At 47.3% G+C, this 19,346-nt stretch overlaps 1 protein-coding gene across 6 annotated transcripts in view; it reads right to left on the bottom strand.

Moving 5' to 3' along the window:
• The window catches only part of RNF220 (ring finger protein 220), a 327,623-nt gene that overhangs the window by 51,047 nt on the left and 257,230 nt on the right, over positions 1-19,346 (bottom strand). For 4 of the 6 annotated variants that reach the window (XM_045027125.1, XM_045027119.1, XM_045027120.1 and 1 more), the window contains 2 exons: positions 10,714-10,835; positions 9,561-9,693 (listed from right to left, as the gene is read on the bottom strand). The exons of 1 other annotated variant lie outside the window; for it this stretch is intronic. In XM_045027125.1, coding sequence (XP_044883060.1) covers positions 9,561-9,693; positions 10,714-10,835 — 255 coding nt within the window. The remainder of the gene's footprint in view (positions 1-9,560; positions 9,694-10,713; positions 10,836-19,346) is intronic. One more of the 6 variants, XM_045027121.1, reaches the window with a different exon arrangement.

Here is a 19,346-nt window from a genome sequence, read left to right as displayed (position 1 = left end):
GACCTCTCCCTCAATTCCCACACACTAATAAAACCCTTCCGGAAAGCTTAACTCTTGCTTGTTAATTACACTCCTACAACAAGGGTTCCCAACAAACCGGTCCTTTTCTGCATTCTGAGATCAAGAACCACCTCATGGACACAGATCTGCCTTTCCCACTCAAGAGCAGATGTCAATGCAAGCAAGACTGAGACTATCCTATCACTTGGAGCAGTGCAAAGAGAAATGTCATTTTACACATCAAAGCTGGAGCTGCGGTGTGAAGCTGTGTTAAGAACTGCGTCCCTGGAAAGAGCGCTCGCTGGGGATGGGCACCAGTGGGGCGCACAGAACTATACAACAGATCCTTGCCCAGAAGAGTCTGAGACAAAAGCAAAGATGACAAAAGGAGTTTGGGAGGGCAAGGGTTGTAAGAGTGAAAGATCATGAGAGTTGCTTCCATGTACATACTGTGGGAAACGTTTTAACTGAGGGGCAAAGCCAAGAGGGAGGCTGGCAATGAAAAAAGTGAGGGACAGAGAAGGACATTTCAAGCCAGGATCTGGAGGGAAGGGGAGACTAAAGACGTCAGACCCCTCCCTGCACTCTTCTGCTGGTGACTCCTGCATCCGACTTCAAGCTCACTCTACTCTCTCAGCGGGTACCTGTTTAGTCAGTGCAGAAACAGGGATAACGATATTGGTTACTAATTCATTCATCCAGAGGGCTCTGAAGACACTACAGACACCTTCCATTTCCTGGCCAGTCTCCTGGGAAATTTCACTCTCTCGCCACTCACGCACTAGCAACGTCACTGCCACGTCTCTCTAAATGTATTGCCCTGCTTCCTCTCTCTTTGGCTTGACCTTAACTGCAACTTTAACTCGTTGGGACAGATGGAGGGAGGCAGGGTTTTATCATCTTTGCAGGCTCTCTTGTATGCCGACTTTGGTTTCGGTTGAGACACAAGAAGCTGCTGATTGCTGGATGGGGTGTAGAGGTCAGGAATTGGAGGTGCTAACCCCAGCTCTGCCACTGACTCTGCAGGCATGACACGGGGCAGTCACTGCTGTGTGCCTCAGTTTACTCATCTGTAAAACAGGAACAATAAGCACTTCAGTGAGATGTTGTGAAACTGAAAGTTTTGAGATCTTGGGGTAAAAAATGCTTTGGAAGGGCAAGAGATCCGTATTTCCTCCTCAATTTTGGAGCCTGCCCTCAGACTCCATTCTAATTGAAAACCATCAGCTATGGAGCTACCAGACAGGTGCTGAGTGTTGTTCAATCATCTGCTTTCTGGTTCACCTCAGCCCCCATGTCCGTTTGCAGTGCAATAGGATTTGGGCGGAGACCTCGTCTTGCTGGCACTCTTCAAGTACAACGCACGTTTAAATAAAGCACAGGCTGTGGAGGAGCCCACAGTAACTGCACTTCCCCTCATTTCCAGACAAGCAGAGCGGCATTTGTTGCAGAAAGACTGTCCTAACGACATTTGCTGAAGCACGTCTTGGTACTGCGAGGATTGACCGAGAGCTGACAGCGGGACTACAGCCATCTGCTGGAAACTTTCAGGCATTTGTATTTTAATAAGTTCCACTTTTCAAGCAGCTGCACTGATTGCATGCGACACAAGAACCAAAGCAAATGAGCACCCCGGAGTGACTTTGGTTTGTCACAGTGTATCAGGCTTCATCAAGCCCCCTGCATACACTAACTGCTGCTGTACTCCGGGAGGAGACCCGGAGCGCCTGTGGGGGCGGGCTCCTCTCTTCTTAAGGCCATTACTGGAGCTGGCTATAAATCCTGTGCCACCTCACAAGGGGGGAAACAAAGAGAAACTCAAGAATTAAATACTCCCTATGGGTTTCCCTCAGAGTCTTGCAATCTGTCTTAGTCAGGTTCCTGTCTGGTTGATCTTCGTTAGGAAGTGTCCTTCCCTGAGAATGCCTTGTTTACCGTCTTAATGAATTCAAAGGCTTCCCCTCTACCTTCTTTCCTAGGCATCTGATCTGCTTGAGGAAAAGAAATCCATAAAAGCACTGGGTGAGCGGCTCACTACTGTGCCCACCGGAAGGGCGGGGGGAAATGGGCAGGTTGAGAGAACTTCGCTGCAATTCTTCAATTCTTTCATATCTAAAGAGGACAGCAATCTCTGTTCCATCAGCCAGGGCGGTTCGGAGTTTAAATGGTACTTGCTGCTAGCTTGCTTTTCCTGTCTCTGTCTCTCTCTCTTTGAAGTTGACTGGACAGCTTCCTCAAGCTGGCGTTATCACTCCCTCTAACCACTCTTGGCAGGCAATCTAATTCCCCCTGAAAAGGTCACCGCCATTTTAACTGCCTTTCAATCACATTAAGCACGCTGCCGCTCCTGCTCAGAGCACTGCGCCTGCAGCTCTCCTGGCTGAGGTGCGATCGATAAACTGACATACCGTCCCCCCTCCCTGGCCGGCATCCCCAATCGCTCCCCACCTTCCGCCCCGTCTTTCCCCTCTCAGACAAACCCCTTGTGCTGAAGCAATGACAAGAGATGCCAATGGATCAAAATCCCCCCGAAAATGTGATGCAGACGGGAGCTGCTAACCCATCACTCCCTGATCTACTTGGCCCATCTGCTAAGAAAAGGGCGGTCGTACATCCCTCTCCCACAGAGTTACAGGAACGGTGACTTCCAGAGGACAGTTTGCTCAAGGATCAGTCCAGGCACCTTTGAAGCTGCTACAAAGAACCAGCCTCCCTCAATGCAATCATTACTGTTCTCTCTCCCTCGCTCTCTTTTTCCTCCAGTTACCAGTTGTGTGTTCCACCATCGATCCCTGTGTAAGACACTGTTTTAAGTCTGCTTGCCTTTTGACTGCGTTAAGCCGTTTAAGAGACGACAGCGGCTTCTATCAGTGCGAAGCTGATGCGATTCTTTTCAGATAAAGCCCTTTTTTCCTCTCCCCCCTCCTCCTTTCAAGTAACAGACACACACACGCAAAAAGAGACACTGAATGTTTCAAAGAAAAAACCCCTTTTGAGCTTCTCTTAGGAATTCTTTCAAGGGATAACTTGGCCGTGTAAACACGTGGGGTAATGTGCATCCATTCTGGAGAGGAACAAGAACTGGTACAAATATGCTGAGAGTTAAAAATCAGAGAGGGGAACGCTCAATGCTTTCGCTGGCTGAGCTTTGGCTGCTGCCTAAATACAGCCTGGCTCGAAGCTTATTAGACACAGATTGCATGAAATAATCCCTTGTAACAAAGAGCAACAGAAATGGAAGATGTAAATGACTAATGCAAGCATCTTTCCCCATTGATCAGAGTTATGTAAATGGATGGGTAGTCAATACTAAGATATTTCAAAACAAGTTTTCGTCCCACGACACTAGGGATGAGATCTCTTGATATTGGGCAAAACCTCTTCCCACAGTATCACACACTGCACTTCAGGAACACGTGTTCAGACACCATTATTGCTGGGGGGAGGCGGTGTTACACCTCTTCAACAGTTTCACTGAGATGATTTCTATTTAAGCTTTCGCTTACAACAAGGACCTGATTAAAAGCAGCATCTGGCAGATGTTGCACATTTCCCCCACTACTCTGAGGCTGCAGAGGGAGGGGACAAAGGAGAAAGAAGATTGCCCTTCCTGTCCAAGGCGGATGCCTAGTTTAAACAAAGATCTCTCCCTGAAAGCAGCGGGAGAAGAAAAAGAACTAGAATCCTATGTAGTTGTTAACGTTCTAGATTCACACAAGACGACAGTACCGGGTTTTAGCAAACAGATTTAGTGATGACAATTGCCAGTGTTTTAAAAAAATGTGAAGGCAGTTAAAAATGCCAGCGAATCCCTATATGAAATGCCCACTCCACCCTCCAAGGCCAGAGAGCCATCGTGCTGATTGTAACACCTAACAATCACGTCACTGTTACCTTCTCCTGGGCTTCTGTTTGTTTTTTCCACCTGTTGTTTCTGGACACATGCTCAGCTCTCTGGGGCAGGGATGGTCTTTATTCCATGTGTGCCCAGTGTCTAGTGCAATGGGACCTGATTGGGATCCCCGGGCACTACAATACTAGTAATGTACAACCTACAGGAGTCCGATTCTCAAGGACAGCCTCGCCAATCACAGATGAGACGATTCCCAGTCAGGTTTTAGAGAGCACAAGAGCTCTGGCCCAGGAAACAGCACAGACAATAAGAATATCTGAAGACGCTACAGCTAAGTACTCAGCTTCTGGACAGAAAAGCTGTGCAGGCCGGCACTGGGGGGGCGGGGGGGGTTCAGTCACACTTGCTTTTTGGTATTTTCTGCAAAAAGCAGAAAAATCTGGCATAGGAACACAAGATCGGCCATTCTGGGTCAAACCAAGGGTCCATCTAGCCCAGTTTCCTGTCTTCCAACAGTGGCCAATGCCAGGTGCCCCAGAGGGAATGAACAGAACAGGGCAGTTATCAAGTGATCCATCCCCTGGCGCCCAGTCCCAGCTTCTGGCAGTCAGAGGTTTAGGGACACCCGGGGCATGGTTTTGCATCCCTGACCTTCTTGGCTACTGATGGACCTGTCCTCCATGAACTTATCAAATGCCTTTTTTGAACCCCATTATAGTTTTGCCCTTCACAACATCCCCGAGCAACGAGCTCCACAAGCTGACTGACTGCACTGGGTGCAGTAATACTTGCTTTTATTTTAAACCTGCTGCCTATTCATTTCATCGGGTGACCCCTGTCTTGGGTTATGTAAAGGGGTAAATAACATTTCCCTAGTCAACTTTCTCCACACCAGTCGTGATTTCAGACCCGTCTCATCCTCTCTTACTCTCTCTCTTTCCAAAGCTGAACAGTCCCAGTCTTTGTAAACGCTGCTCATATGAGAGTTCCATGCCTGTCGTCATTTTCGTTGCCCTTCTCTGCACCTTCCCCAATTCTAACGCGCCTTTTGGGAGATGGGGCGAGCAGTAGTCAGGGGGTGGGTGTACCATGGATTACGAGATATTCAGTCTTGTCTCTCCCTTTCCTAATGGCTCCTAACATTCATTAGCATTTTTGGCTGCCACTGCCCATTGCGCTGATCTTTTCAGAGAATTATCCACGATGACTCCCAGGATCCTTTTCTTGAAAGGTAACAGCTAATTTAGACCCCATCACTTCGTATAAAATAGTTGGGTTTATGTTTTCCATTGCACATTACTTGACATTTATCAACATTGAATTTCATCTGCCATTTTGCTGCCCAGTCACCCAGTTTTGGGAGAGTCATTTGTAACTCTTTCCCGTCAGTTGTGGACTTAACTATCTTGAGTAATTTTATCCCATGTGCAAATTTTGCCACCTCACTGTTCGCCCCATTTCCAGATCATTTATGACTACGTTGAACAGCGCAGGTCCCAGTACAGCGCCCTGGGGGGCCCCACTACTTACCTCTCTCCATTGTGAAAACAGGCGGCTTACTCCTATCCTTTGTTTCTTATCTTTTAATCGGTTACTGTTCTATAGAAGGATCTTCCCTCTTATCCCATGACTCCTACTTTGTGTGAGAACCCCTGATGAAAGCCCTTGTCAAAGGCTTGCTGAAAGTCCAAGTACTCTGTATCCACTGGATCCCCCTTGTCCACATGCTTGTTGACCCCCCAAAGAATTCAAATAGATTTGTAAAGGGAAATCATGCCTCACCATGCAGTGTTGACTCTTCTCCAACATAGTGTGTTCATCTATGTGTCTGATCATTTTGTTCTTTACTATAGTTTCAACCAATCTGCCTGGTAGTGAAGTTAGGCTTACTGGCTTGCAATTGCCAGGATTGTCTCTGGAGCTTTTTTTAAAAATACATGTTACATTAGCTACCCTCCAGTCATTTGGTCCAGAGGCTGATTTAAGTGATAGTTTATATATCACAGTTATTAGTTCTGCAATTTCATATTTGAGTTTCTTCAGAACTCTTGGGTGATACCATCTGGCTCTGGTGACTTGTTACTTTTTAATTTATCAGTTTGGTCCAAACCCTCCTCTAATGACACCTCAATCTGGGACAGTTCCTCAGATGTGTCACCTAAAAAGAATGGCTCGGATGTGGGAATCTCCCTCCTATCCTATGCAGTGACGGCTGATGCAAAGAATTCATTTAGCTTCTCTGCAATGGCCTTGTCTTCCTTGACTGCTCCATTAGCACCCTGATCATCCAGTAGCCCCACTGACTGCTTAGCAGGATTCCTGCTTCTGAGGTACTCAAACAATTTTTTTGCTGTTATATTTTTGTCCTTAGCTAGTTGCTCTTCTAATTCTTTTTTGGCCTGCCTTGTTATACTTTTATACTTGACTTGCCAGCGTTTATGCTCCTGTACGTGTGAAAAGCGTGATCACTGATGTGATTTTTGTACATTCAGACCAAAAAAACTAATAAAAGGCTACGAATTGTTCCCAGTTTGGGGACAGTATTGCAATACTGCCTGCTAGATCTGAGCTGGAACTGCGCAATAAATGCTGGCCACAATCTCCTATCCCCCCGGGCTGTGACATCTCCTCAGAGCAACACACACTATTAAAAGGGAAATTGATGAGACACATGGACATCTATTCTCCCTCCAGTTTTATGCATTTCTCCATGTCATCGCTCTAGACACTAGTGACGTCCACGTAGCCTAGCAAGGTCTGTTTGGCATTAAAAAGGCCTTTGATTTCCACATCACTGCTCCTTCTCAGCCAAGGGAATTGGGCCAAATATGGGGGCTGGAGTGGGAAGGGGTAATAATGGTACCACCAATCCTGCATGAAGCAGGTTTTATCATTGCAGGGCATCTCCAAAATGCTGCACCACACGGCTGGGATACAAATTAAGACCCCTCTGTCCCAGAAAGGAGCAGTCAACATTAATAAAAGGAGAGGGCGAGTTGCATTTAGTTCCCCTGAAAGCACACAGAGCAGGTCTATCAAAGGAAGCCTCACCGCGCTGGGAGTCAGAGGACAGACATGCAAGAGGAGCTTGGGGCCCAGACAGGAGGGAAAGGCTTGCATCACTTGTAACCTGTTTCAGGCTAAGAACCCCCCAACCCTTTCCAAATTCAGGGACTGGTCCAAGCCAGGAGCTCCCATTGTCTAAAACAGGAATCTCCAGCTGGCAGGCTGCAGGCATGTTCTGGGGAAGCCTACGCAGGATTCTAGGGAGTCTAGGCAGAGAAGTGGTGGTAAAACATTCCCCTGCTGAGCAGAGAACACATCTCCCTAGGGGAGTGGCCCACTGGTGCTTGGCTTGCCCTGACTAGTGCACGCAGAGAGACCTGAGCACTTTTCACGAGACGCGCAGAGAAGAGAGACCCTAGGTGGGAACTGCCGAGTCCGATGAGAGAGGGAGTATGTTGCGTTGTAGGGATCCCCTCCCCTCTGTGACTGGGGAATTCTTTCAGCCATGAAAGAACAGGGGTTTCTCCTTCTCCAAGTGCAGAGAGAGGAGACATCAGAATGGAAAGCCTCTTGTACTCAGCCTGGCCTTTTGGTAAGAACTAGATCCGTCTGATGGCTGGCCGGACTATCAGGGACACGGAGTCCACAATCGATAGGTCCATTGGTGACTACTGCGATCCTGTGAAATATTCCCAGCTTGATTCCCCCCACCTCATCTAGTGACAATCCCCCAGCCACCTTCTGCGCTCTTTTGCCAACCAGCATTCGCCACCCCCCTCTAAGACATGTGGCGAGGTTCTCCAGAGAGCAGAAGGAAACCCTGCACTCACTCGGAGGATGACCTGCAACATGGGACGTTACGATGAGATCTGTGTTGGATACTTGTGTTTGGAAGTGTCCATGCACGGTAGGAGCAGCCCTCTACAGGGATAAGAGCATGGCCCTCGTTGCCGCTATAAGTTGGCTAACCTCTAACCAATTCACTCAATGGAGCTATTGCATTTTCAAGACTCCTGTGCAGCTGACCCCTTTCAAAAGAGAACAATGAGCAAGGACCCTGCATGTTCATGAAGTTTAATCATATGGGCTGTAGAGCTCTCTCTCGACCTGCAGCGTCATTTGAAATACTGTCCCCGCGACTGGGGTGGGACTGAAAGGTTAAGACGACACTCCAGTTAATTAGCTAGAAAGGACTGGGAATATTATCGGAGTGAGGCGACCCAGCGATAGCGTCAGGGGCCGAGCGACGGAGTCTACCCTGCTCACCAGAAGAGCCCATAGGAGAGGTCACACAAGCACAGAGGGGCAGGAAATAGGGCAGACTGGTCATTGTTCATTTAACGTAAGAGGATAATCAATACTGGAGCACTGATTGTACCACAGGAACAGACCAGCATCCCGTGCCCCATACTACCAATGCCAATGGTTATGTTAATGAACAAAGTCTAACAGTCTGCACCGCATTTCTAGAGCATCATGTGTAGGCCTGTGAGTAAGCAGATGAAGCTGTGGGGTTGCAACAATTATTTCCGGGAGTCAGGAGCACGCAGCATTGCCTTCGCTAGAAACGCCGAGAAGCTGCCCCGTGTTCCGGAGCGTCTGCTGCCCTATTCCCGAGTTACAACTGAATTCCACAGGAAGGCAAGAGTCGCTCAGGAGGGCCAGGGCGTCACTTAACAGACAGTAGGTGCTTGGGCATGGAAATCTGACTGGTTCCCTTGGGAGTCTCTCCCCTTGAGACATTTTCCATTAAAATCCAAGCTGACGTACGAAGAGATCGCATCCCCTCCTCTTTATCGAATGGCCAGAGCCGGCATTTCTACTCTCATTAGGGCTGTGTGAGAGACTCTCTCCTTAGCGCTAGCAGGTCACACCAGAGAAGAGTTTAGTAAATCCTGCTGTTGGAGGCCAAAGGGCTGAGTGTAAGAAAGAGGCCAGGGTCCCAGCTACAATTACATTCACCAGTAAAGCTCACACGAGGTCAAATTTTGCTATAACTCTCTCTCTCCTCTGTAACTGGTTTCCCTGCCACTGGGGAAGGAACAGAAGAAGGAGGGAAAATAAAATGTGTTTGTCTGGGAGCCCTGAGGGCCTGCAGCGCTGGAGGTACACAGCAGGTTGCTGGATTCTCATTTATCAACCTTAAAAGGGATGGAGTGATAAATGCATAACCGGCCCTTTAATATTTTATGCAGGTGTTAAAGCGACTCCGCTGTCACCTTCAATACATCACCAGCGGCTGATAAACCAGCTTTCGTCACTCCAGGCTGGGAATTTTTACAATTTCATTTCTCTCTCCCCCCAACCTTCAAATATATCCATGTATTTCTTAATGTGTGCAAACAAGGAATTGATTCCTTCCCAAATGATCTCCCCTCTACCTGCTCCCAATCTCTCCCCCTATGCAGCTACGTTTCCCGAATACTAAGTAAAGCAATTCTTCTGTATTTAAGATCAGTACAGAATGTTACCCTTATTTTCCCAGGTGTGGTAAGATCTGAAATCATCCCTGTGTAGTGCTGGCAAAACTTGACGTTCCCACCCATCTTGAAAGGCAACACTGTGGATGTTTACACAGCTTGAACCCTTCCCTGTGAAGAGAAGTGACTGACTCAAGACTCTTTTTTAAAGCACAGCAGAACTGTCCTCTCTGCATCTCAGATGTGCCTCAAGTCAGGGCCCCCCGAAACGCCATCCGTACCTCGGAATCCCCCCTCCAGGAGGGTGGTGGCACGTATCCTCTTCTGCCCACACCACTCGTATTCCTCGAAGCGATTGCCATTCTCGTTCTCGATGTCCACGGAGTCATCCTCGGTCATGCACGAGCCTTCTCTCTGTGCCGGGCAGAGGGTGCAGAGAATAAGACACCCTAAATTCCCTTAGGGGTCAGGACTGCTCCCACTGGGAGCTCTATCAGGAGTGGGTAGCAGCATCTGCTTCCGCACAACGAGCCTGATCCTGAGAGTCAATGGGAGCTGAGTGCGCTCAGGACCAAGAAAATGAGCAGCAGTGGGCCCATTTTACATAGGGGCACTTCAGCTTTCGTTCCCAGGACAATCCTGGCATGTGTCCAAATGCAACCTGTCTGGCACCATCCCAGCTCGTGAGTTGCTGCCCATGCACTGAAGCCAGCAGCTCCCTTGGTCCAGGAGCATAGGGTGGCTCCCTCAGCAGGGCAGGAAGCGGAAGGATTTCTCAGGACACCTGGCTCAGGAAGGCTGGTCAGAAAACAGTTCTTTTAAAACACGCTTCACTTGGGACGTTCTTGCTGGGAGTCTGTAAAGCGCCCATGACTGGCAGAAACAGGAAACTACAGAAAGCCCAAAGCGCCCACTCTCCCCCTTGCAGCACATCTCTGGAGTTTACCCCTCAGCCTTGGGGAAGGCTAATGAAGAGACAGGGCTTACAGTTCCATGGGAAGGTGGCGGAGGAGTTTTTAGAGACCCTAACTCCTGGTGTGCAATGCTCAAGTGGTATTTTTAACAAATCTATTTTAAAAGGGCAACATCAAAATGGCTGTTAAAGCAGAACAGAAAAGAACTCTTGCTGTGCTAGGCAGGAATCTGAACACATTCCACAAGGCTTCAGATGGCCAAAGACCTGCAGAGTTTGGTCTCTTAAGCTGGAGTTCATTATTAGGGCTTAGGGGACATGAAAAAACAAAGCTTCTAGCATGAGGCAGGAACCTATATGGAGCAGTCTTCCAGGCACGAGGTGACTGCAGCTCCCAGCCAGCGCACCCTGTGCCCTGGCCTTTAACCCAGCAGGGTTGGTTTCTGCCCTGGGTGGGAAGGGCAACTGCAGAGAGAGTAGGGAGAAGGGAATGGCAGCAGAAGGTCCCACTGCGCCTCTACCTTTGCAAGGCATTGTTCCACATGTCTACTCATCTCCTCCTCGGATCCCGACAGAGGCCGGCTGCAGAGGGGACATACCTGCCCTTCGTCTTGCTTCCTCCGTTTCATTTTCCCAATCCGAGCTGCATGGAGAGACCGGGGAGAGAAGAAAAACACAACACCTTTATACCTGCCAGAGCGAGCCTCTCTCACCTGCCTGCTCCCCCAACAACAAACTCCTTAGCAGAGGCTGTGTGGACACAGGAACACGGATTCACTGACTTTAACAAGGCCAGAAGGGACGATTGTGATCACTCAGCTTGACTTCCTGAATAGCACAGAGCAGAGAGTTTCCCCCCCACACTTCCTGCATCAAGCCCATATCCAGGAGCTGAGCTAGAGCATGTTTTTTAGAAAGACATCCAGACTTGCTGGAATGACCATGCGCCTAGTTCTCCCAGTGGCAATCACCCTGACTCACGTGAGAGAATTAAAGCACTGACGGGTCACATCAGAAACCAGGTATACAGAAGTTGTGTGAGTAGCCTGCTATGTATAGATAACAGCATGGAAAAAACAAGGGAGTGAGGGTGACGGGTAAAATGGACAAGGCTGCAACGACAGATAGAACTGAGGAAAAAACAACAAGGGAACACCTAGGCTGAAGTAGTAAGCCATGTAGAGAACAATAGGAGTGAAGAGATGCGTGATCAAGACGTGCCAGGAAAACGTAACCCACTCAGGAAAAGGAGTGGTGTGTGACGATGCAGCATGTATATGGCATGGAATACATCAAATACGGATAAGGGTGAGAAGTGATCGGTTAGGTAACACGAGGACGGCGTATGCGCGAGAAGTGATCGGTTAGGTAACACGAGGACGGCGTATGCGCGAGAAGTGATCGGTTAGGTAACACGAGGACGGCGTATGCGCGAGAAGTGATCGGTTAGGTAACACGAGGACGGCGTATGCGCGAGAAGTGATCGGTTAGGTAACACGAGGACGGCGTATGCGCGAGAAGTGATCGGTTAGGTAACACGAGGACGGCGTATGCGCGAGAAGTGATCGGTTAGGTAACACGAGGACGGCGTATGCGCGAGAAGTGATCGGTTAGGTAACACGAGGACGGCGTATGCGCGAGAAGTGATCGGTTAGGTAACACGAGGACGGCGTATGCGCGAGAAGTGATCGGTTAGGTAACACGAGGACGGCGTATGCGCGAGAAGTGATCGGTTAGGTAACACGAGGACGGCATATGCGCGAGAAGTGATCGGTTAGGTAACACGAGGACGGCGTATGCGTGAGAAGTGATCGGTTAGGTAACATGAGGACGGCATATGCGCGATGGTAAGCAAGCATAAAAGAGTAGAAAAGAATGTGGACTGTTGAGCACAGATGGCGAACTGCAGGACCTCCACACGTTGGACCAGCATGCACCCGATGATGACAGCAACATTCTACCAGTGTCCCTTGATGGGGTAACTGATCACTGCCCTAGCCTGCTCTGCTTTACTTATGCTTGACTGAGGTGGGGACAGTATCCCCAAAATTCTTTTAATAAAGCTTTAAAACTGATGAATGTAATAACTGGGTGTGGACTGTGCCTTTTGCCCAACAGTTACAAATTCACACCTTGTTTTCTAGCCTGGACTATCCGGTGGTTGGACCTTGTTCTGCCTTTTTTCTGATGGCTCAAAGAGCCCTCTGCTATCAGAAATTTCCTCTTCATGTAGGCTCTTGCTCAGAGCCCTGCAAGACTTGAGGTTAAGTTGCCTGAGGTGTCCTGTTTAAGTTACACAACAGTCACTATCAACCTCTCACGCTCCCAATCATGCCTGAATATTCCCTTCCTAGACTGTCAGATACAGTTAGGCGCAACATGCGCAGGGTAGGCAGGTTGGTTTTGGATGAAAGAAAGGTATTCTGCATCCCAGGATAGGGCTTTTAGTCTCCCTGGTTCTTAATCTGATTTGCATTTGTGTTATTTTTATTTAAAGTACATCCAAGCCACGTAGTGAAAAATTGGAAGCTGCACTGTGCGCACAAGAGAGCAATCTGGGGAAAAGACACAGAGTCATGCTGATTAGGAAAAGCAGCCGAGACAGCCTGTTACTTAATCCAATCTCTGGTTAATTTGAGCCATCGTTAAACGTGATCAAAACATCTGGAACCAAATCATTTGCATTAAAAAGAACTTCTGTCCTTTATGATGATGGCTTTAGGCAGGTATTACTGGATAGCTCAATCACTGGCTGGAGAAAAGTCTCTGTTTAATTAACAAGGAAGGTCAAAATTCTGAACATGAGACAAGTAAGAGCCTAAGGAAAGCCCATGTGGTAATGAGAGATGACACCACTGAAAAGTTGGGCTAGTCAGAGATTGGTATTGACATTGTAAGCACTACCACGTGCTCCAAAAGCGGCGACGTTCATGCCAGCATCTGGATGGATAGCAATATCAAAGAGAGAAGGGGAAGGTGCTGCTGAACTAGCTAGGTGACGGACAACAAAGCAGGGAGACAACAGACCTAGAATTGTCCCCCGTCCAGCGTATCCATCTCACAGAATGAGCTAAACTAAGATAGCCGTACTGGGGATGCAAGATTCCTGATCGTTCTAGTAGAGCTTTCTTGGTTTGTCTGGTCAAACTTATCCCTGTATCTGGGTGCCCGACTTACAGAGTTCTGGGCCAGAATACTCACTGCACTCCATGCGTTAGGACAGAATCAGAGTCCCTCAAACCTATTCCCTGGGAAAAACTACTTCCCAAAGATACTCTCCTTGCTCCTGGCACTGCTAGAGGAGATTGTGCAAAGGCAGCTACTGCTCCTAGAGTACAGATAGCAGCCTGGAAACGACAATGGAAGGCCTCCAGGGACCAGATCCTGTTTACAACAAGGATGTTCCCTAAGCTAATACACACTGGCGTCAGCAAACCCCTAAAATCCATCCACCCTGCCTGCTCCAGAATCCTATCCATCTGCTCCAGTGGGGTGTATCTCACGTTGGCGAAGGGTTATCGACAGGCTAACAACATGCCTGCCTCCCAATATAAGCCTCAGATGCTTCAACATTTCTGGGGGGAAGCGCTCCTCGAGTTTCAGCATCTGTTTTGTCTGCTCTAAACCAGATGTTTCACTCACTGTTATCACCTCCTTCCTTCCAAGGGAAACTAGTATTTTAAAGTCAGCTTTGCCCAGAGAAGTGACTCTAATAAGGCACCACAGGGCCTTATTTATGATCTCAATAAGTCCAGATCAACTCTGCTCCATTCCTAAATAAATCAGAGTTTTTTCTAACTGCCTGCTAAGCAAACTCCACCTGGGGTCTGAGAGTCAAGTGGAGCACGCTCTAGCTCACACTTCATCACCCACAAGAGCGATTTTTGCAATCCTGGTTAGGCTTTTTGGGATGATATTCCATGCAGATTAGAATCCAGCTCCCTCTCCCATAGCTCTGCAGAGGCAAACCAGTTAACAGGCATAGTAAGAAATAACATGAACTTAGTATAGTCAGAAGATGTGACTACACATGCAGATTAGTTAAGGGAAAAGCTAATCAGCAGTCAGATATAAAGAAATTCACTCCAATGAGATCCCCAGATCTCAAAGCACTGTGTACATACTGCTGTCATTCCTCTGTGCCAGCCACCTTCACTTTTTTAAAACCAGTCGGGAAACAGAGGCACGGAAGAGTTAAAAGCAGCCTTGCAAGTATCCCCTTGCCCAATCCCCTAGGGAAACAAACCTGTTTGCTGGGCACATTAAAAGTTATTAAATATCTTTTTTTTTTTCTCCCATTGCCACCATTATCCAACCGAGGCACTAACAACATACCTAACAGGCAGGCAGTTTGTGTGTCTGGGCTGGTAAATTAACCCACCCTCGCAAAGCGGTCATGAGACAGTGACTTGGGGCAGGTGGAGTCAGCAACAAGATTGGGAACTGAATCCAGGTCTCTCCCAGCGCCATGCTAGATCCAGCAGACTGCCCCCACCCCAGTCTGCCTCACTTCCTAGCAGAGACAAGCACTCTTTCCCTTTACATTATAGTGCCAGGAGTGAAACAGCCACTGGAGGAAAGAGGTGTTGAAACCAAATTCCTCTGCCATTTCCATTCTGTGGTCATTAGCGGCGGCGTGGTGCTGTTGGAAGCGAACGGTGCCCCTGGTGAGGGTTGAGAGCAAAAGGGAATGCTGCATCCTAGAAAGCACATACCAGGCAGCATTTCCTATACACGCCACGGAGCTCAGCTATCACTTCCAATCAGCGCAGAAGGGCCAGAGCGGCCCCAAAGGCAGGGGGTGATTGTGGAGCTGTCCCGAAGGGGAACGGCTCAAAAGAACACGCAAGTGAGACCACAGTATTGTTAATTAGTGCTGATAGATGCGATCATTTCTAATTAGCTCACTAATCCCTCTCCCCTGTGCTCCTGTCGCAAGAACAAAAAGGGGGGCCGGGGTTTTTTCCTGTCCTTAAGCCAGTAAGATAAAAGCACCGAAATCCTGCGGTAAGCAAGAGGAGAATGGAGGATTTCACTCGAGAGCCCCTGAGTGCTATCGAGAAGGTGTGTTCTAGACAAGAAGCGGCCTCATTTCAATCTCTGATTGAACAAACCCTCTCCAGTTATTATTCAAGACTTCTGCCAAGAAGTGAGGAGTTCACAGATTTTTATTAGTATTAATAATTATTATTAGGCCATCAGAGGGCTTCTCAGCACCACCGTGGCCTCAATTTTAACTGATGTGCTTGATTAGCGGTACCCCAGACTATACCACACGTGCTCTCACCTGTGCGGCGCCAAATAACCCGGTTTGCCCTTTCACGGCGGGTGTAAGTGGCACCTCAGTACTGCCACTCTCGCAAGGGAGCCAATGGGCACATCCAGGAGCAGAGACAAGGGCACGTTTGCCATTTGTTCTCAGGTGAACTAGGATTGCTCAGCTGCTAGCCTGGGAGCCTGTCCCAAGAAGACAATTCCTTCCCAGAAGTGAGAGCTTCAGCAGTTTGGGGGTTAGCAGCCCACAGCACACGGACAAGCAAGTGGAATAGTGAAGGAACTGAAGCCTCAGCCCTCTGCTAGACAGGGGGCGAGGTCAGGCCTTTGGATCAGCCCCCAGAGGCAACATAGGCAGGTGAAGTTGCTTCTCTCTTCTGCTACTGGTCACCCTGGACTGGACAAGCCGAGATGCTGCTGCCAGTGTGGAAAGGAGAACCAAAGACCACTGCTTGTTAGTATCGGCTCTGGGCACTGACAGAGTGCTGGATTCAAAACTGCTGTTGCTATTATTGCTCAGTTCACGCCCTCCCACACGTACAGCGGACCCCCATCCACTTCAAGCTACTGGAGCATGCCCTCCGGCACCTCTTTCAAAACTGCTTGCACCTTGGCGATCAATGGTAGCGAGGGATGCTGGGCAGGTGAATTGCCATCTTTCTGTAACAGGGTCTCCCAGATCAGTGGCTGCTCCCTTCCTGGCCTAAACATTTCTAGTCACTTCTGCTCACATCTCCCACAAAGCATCTCAGCTGCAGGGTGAAGTGAGTGACCTGGTTTTAATTTTCACTACCACCTTTGTAAGATCCTCAGTATCAGAGAACTTCCTGTAACCATGGCGTGCGCGCACGTGTGTGTGTATATATGCCCATCATATATATATCACATCAGAGAGATATATATGTGTGTGTGTATATATATATATATATATCTCACCACATACATTAATAACCATTAAACACAAAATATCAACATAACATTATATCGTATATGTATTTCTACTGGTTACATGGCCTGAACTGGCCTATGTCTTTCCATATCCTGTTCACTTATGCTAAATACCCCATAACACTTTGCAAAGCTGATGCCAGCTTTGGCATTAGAAATAGAAAAGTTGTCAAAGGCAAAATACATTAACCTTCTGTGCCAATACTAGCTGGGGAGGGGCTTTCACAGACCAGCACCTGGAATGCTAGTATTCAAAATAAAGATGAGGAAGGTACAGAACAACAAGTTAAGGAACCCAGATGAACTGGTGGGATGGATTTTAGTGATGCGTAAAGAGTTTTGTAACTCCTATAAATACTACCAGCTGAAACGTGTAACTTTGGGAGCACACCTGCCTAAGGTGAATCTCACAATGCTGCATGAGATAGCTCCCCAGAAGCTGGTATTGTATTGAATCTTTCTTCCTGTACTCTACTATTATTGACTTTTAGCAATAAACCCGAGGATACTGGTTATTTGGGTTCCTGTATATATTCCATAACGAATCGAAGTGCAATCAAGCAATTGAGTACAGAATTTATCAACAACCAGGGGAAGATCTAGCCTACCTGAGAAGCCAAAGTGACGAGCACTACGTAAAACACTAAAATACAAAGTGCCAAAAAAGATCAATGGTACTTTGGGCGGTTCATTGAGTGCAGACCTAATTAGCGGCAGTTACTTAGGACACACTACTACTGCCCAAACAAAGTACAGATACTGTCATTTTTAAAGAAATCCTATATTCTCTCCCTTAGTTTTACTGGGCTGTCATTTTTTGCCCTAACTATGGAAGCAAAAACTGCTAATGGCAGCTTCAGTCCAGCAACAGACACTGTTCAGTGGCGCGCCATGCAGGTGCACAGGACCATGCACACAAAGCCCAACTGGCTTAGACAGGCATCCATCGGCACAGAGTCAACAACAGGTTTTGGGTCAGTGTCAGCATAGGACTCAGCCAGACTCTCAGAGGAGAGGGAACTGTACATACGACACCTTTTCCAGCTCTACTGAGGTTTTTACCAAGATCATAGAATCATAGGGCAGGAAAGGACCCCAAGAGGTCATCTAGCCCAGCCCCCTGAACTGAGGCAAGACCAAGTCAACCTAGGCCAGTCCTGACAGGTGTTTGTCCAACCTTAAACACCTCCAACGATAGAGATTCCATAACCTCCTCTAAAAAGAACAGGAGTACTTGTGGCACCTTAAAGACTAACAAATTTATTTTAGCATGAGCTTTCGTGAGCTGCAGCTCACTTCTTCGGATGCATAGAATGGAACACACAGACAGGAGATATTTATCGTCATCAGGAGGAAAAAAAACTTTTTGAAGTGATAATTAGTTTGCTAGATACAATTAACTGTGGCCTAAACATAGACTGGGAATGGTTGGGTCATTACACTAATTGAATCTATTTCCCTATGTTAAGTTCTCCTCACACCTTCTATGGGCCATCTTAATTATCACTTCAAAAGGTTTTTTTTCCTCCTGCTGACGATAGCTCATCTCAATTGATTAGACTCTTCCTGTTGGTATGCATACTTCCACCTTTTCATGTTCTCTGTATGTATAAATATCTCCTGTCTGTGTGTTCCATTCTATGCATCCGAAGAAGTGAGCTGCAGCTCACGAAAGCTCATGCTAAAATAAATTTGTTAGTCTTTAAGGTGCCACAAGTACTCCTGTTCTTTTTGTGGATACAGACTAACACGGCTGCTACTCTATAACCTCCTCTGGAAGCCTATATCTATCCTTATCACTAGGAAGGTTTTCCTAATATCTAATCTTAATCTCTCTTATTGCAGGTAAAACCCATTATTTCTTGTTCTACCTTCGTGTTCAATAGCAGTAAAAAACCAAAAACACATTTAAAATATTTTGGTGTATTAGCTGGCACCAGGGCTGGAAACACTTTGGTGAGACTCACACAACCTTCTGGGGCCCAGAGCAGCCACTGGGAAGAATGCTTGATCCAGGAGAACATGGACAGCTATGGTAGTGGTAAAGCCAGCTCAAGAACAGGAAAGCGCAAGAGAATGGAGAGTTCTCCAGATGGTCAGAATTTAAACTGTTTGGGATCTTGTATACATTCTAAAGGACACATAATCCCATCTCCAAAAAGTGCGCACAAGACCCTCCTGAACAACACAACATGAGCTTATCACAGGTGAAAGGTGCTGGACTAATGCACAAAAACCAATTGGAAACTCTAGTACAGAATGTAGATTTCCACTTGGTGTCTCCCACATGAAACATGTTAAACTTGGATTCCAGAACCTGCATCAGCTTCCATCCTGCTTGCAATTCAAAGGGTTTGCCCTATAGAATTAAACTCCTGGACTATCAGGAGTTTTAGGTTAGGCCCCAATCTCCTTTAACAGAAATTTCATCAGGGATCAACTATGCTGCTACCAGGTCTATAGTTGCAGTCTACGTTTACCCCTAGGAGCCATGTTTCTCTCTTGTTACTCTTCTTTGACAGCTGATATTATAACAGACTGATTAAAGAGCAGTAAGTCACCAGAACCGGATATGTATCTAAGAGTTCTGAAGGGATGTAGGAATTAGATGTCTGAGCCATGAACAGAAATAAATGCTCATTAAAATCAGCTACTATGCTGGAGGACAGCAAATCTTCTATCCCCCTCTGTAAGAGAAAGCCACTATAGATGATCCTGGAATTAGATCAGTGAGTTTTACCTCAGCGCCAAGGTACAAACTGGTTGCAATAACAATTAAAAATAATTTAAAAACATCTAGATGAATAGGGACAATAGGGACACATTAGTACGGTTTCTGCAAAGGAAACCTCGGACTCTCTAATCTATTAGAATTCTTTGAAGTGTCAGCAAAATGATGGAGAGAGGAAAACCAGATGACAATATATTTGGA

Source organism: Mauremys mutica, chromosome 8 (assembly GCF_020497125.1).
Source record: "Mauremys mutica isolate MM-2020 ecotype Southern chromosome 8, ASM2049712v1, whole genome shotgun sequence".
Classification (NCBI taxonomy): domain Eukaryota; kingdom Metazoa; phylum Chordata; order Testudines; family Geoemydidae; genus Mauremys; species Mauremys mutica.
This window is presented reverse-complemented; position numbering and strand designations above follow the sequence as displayed.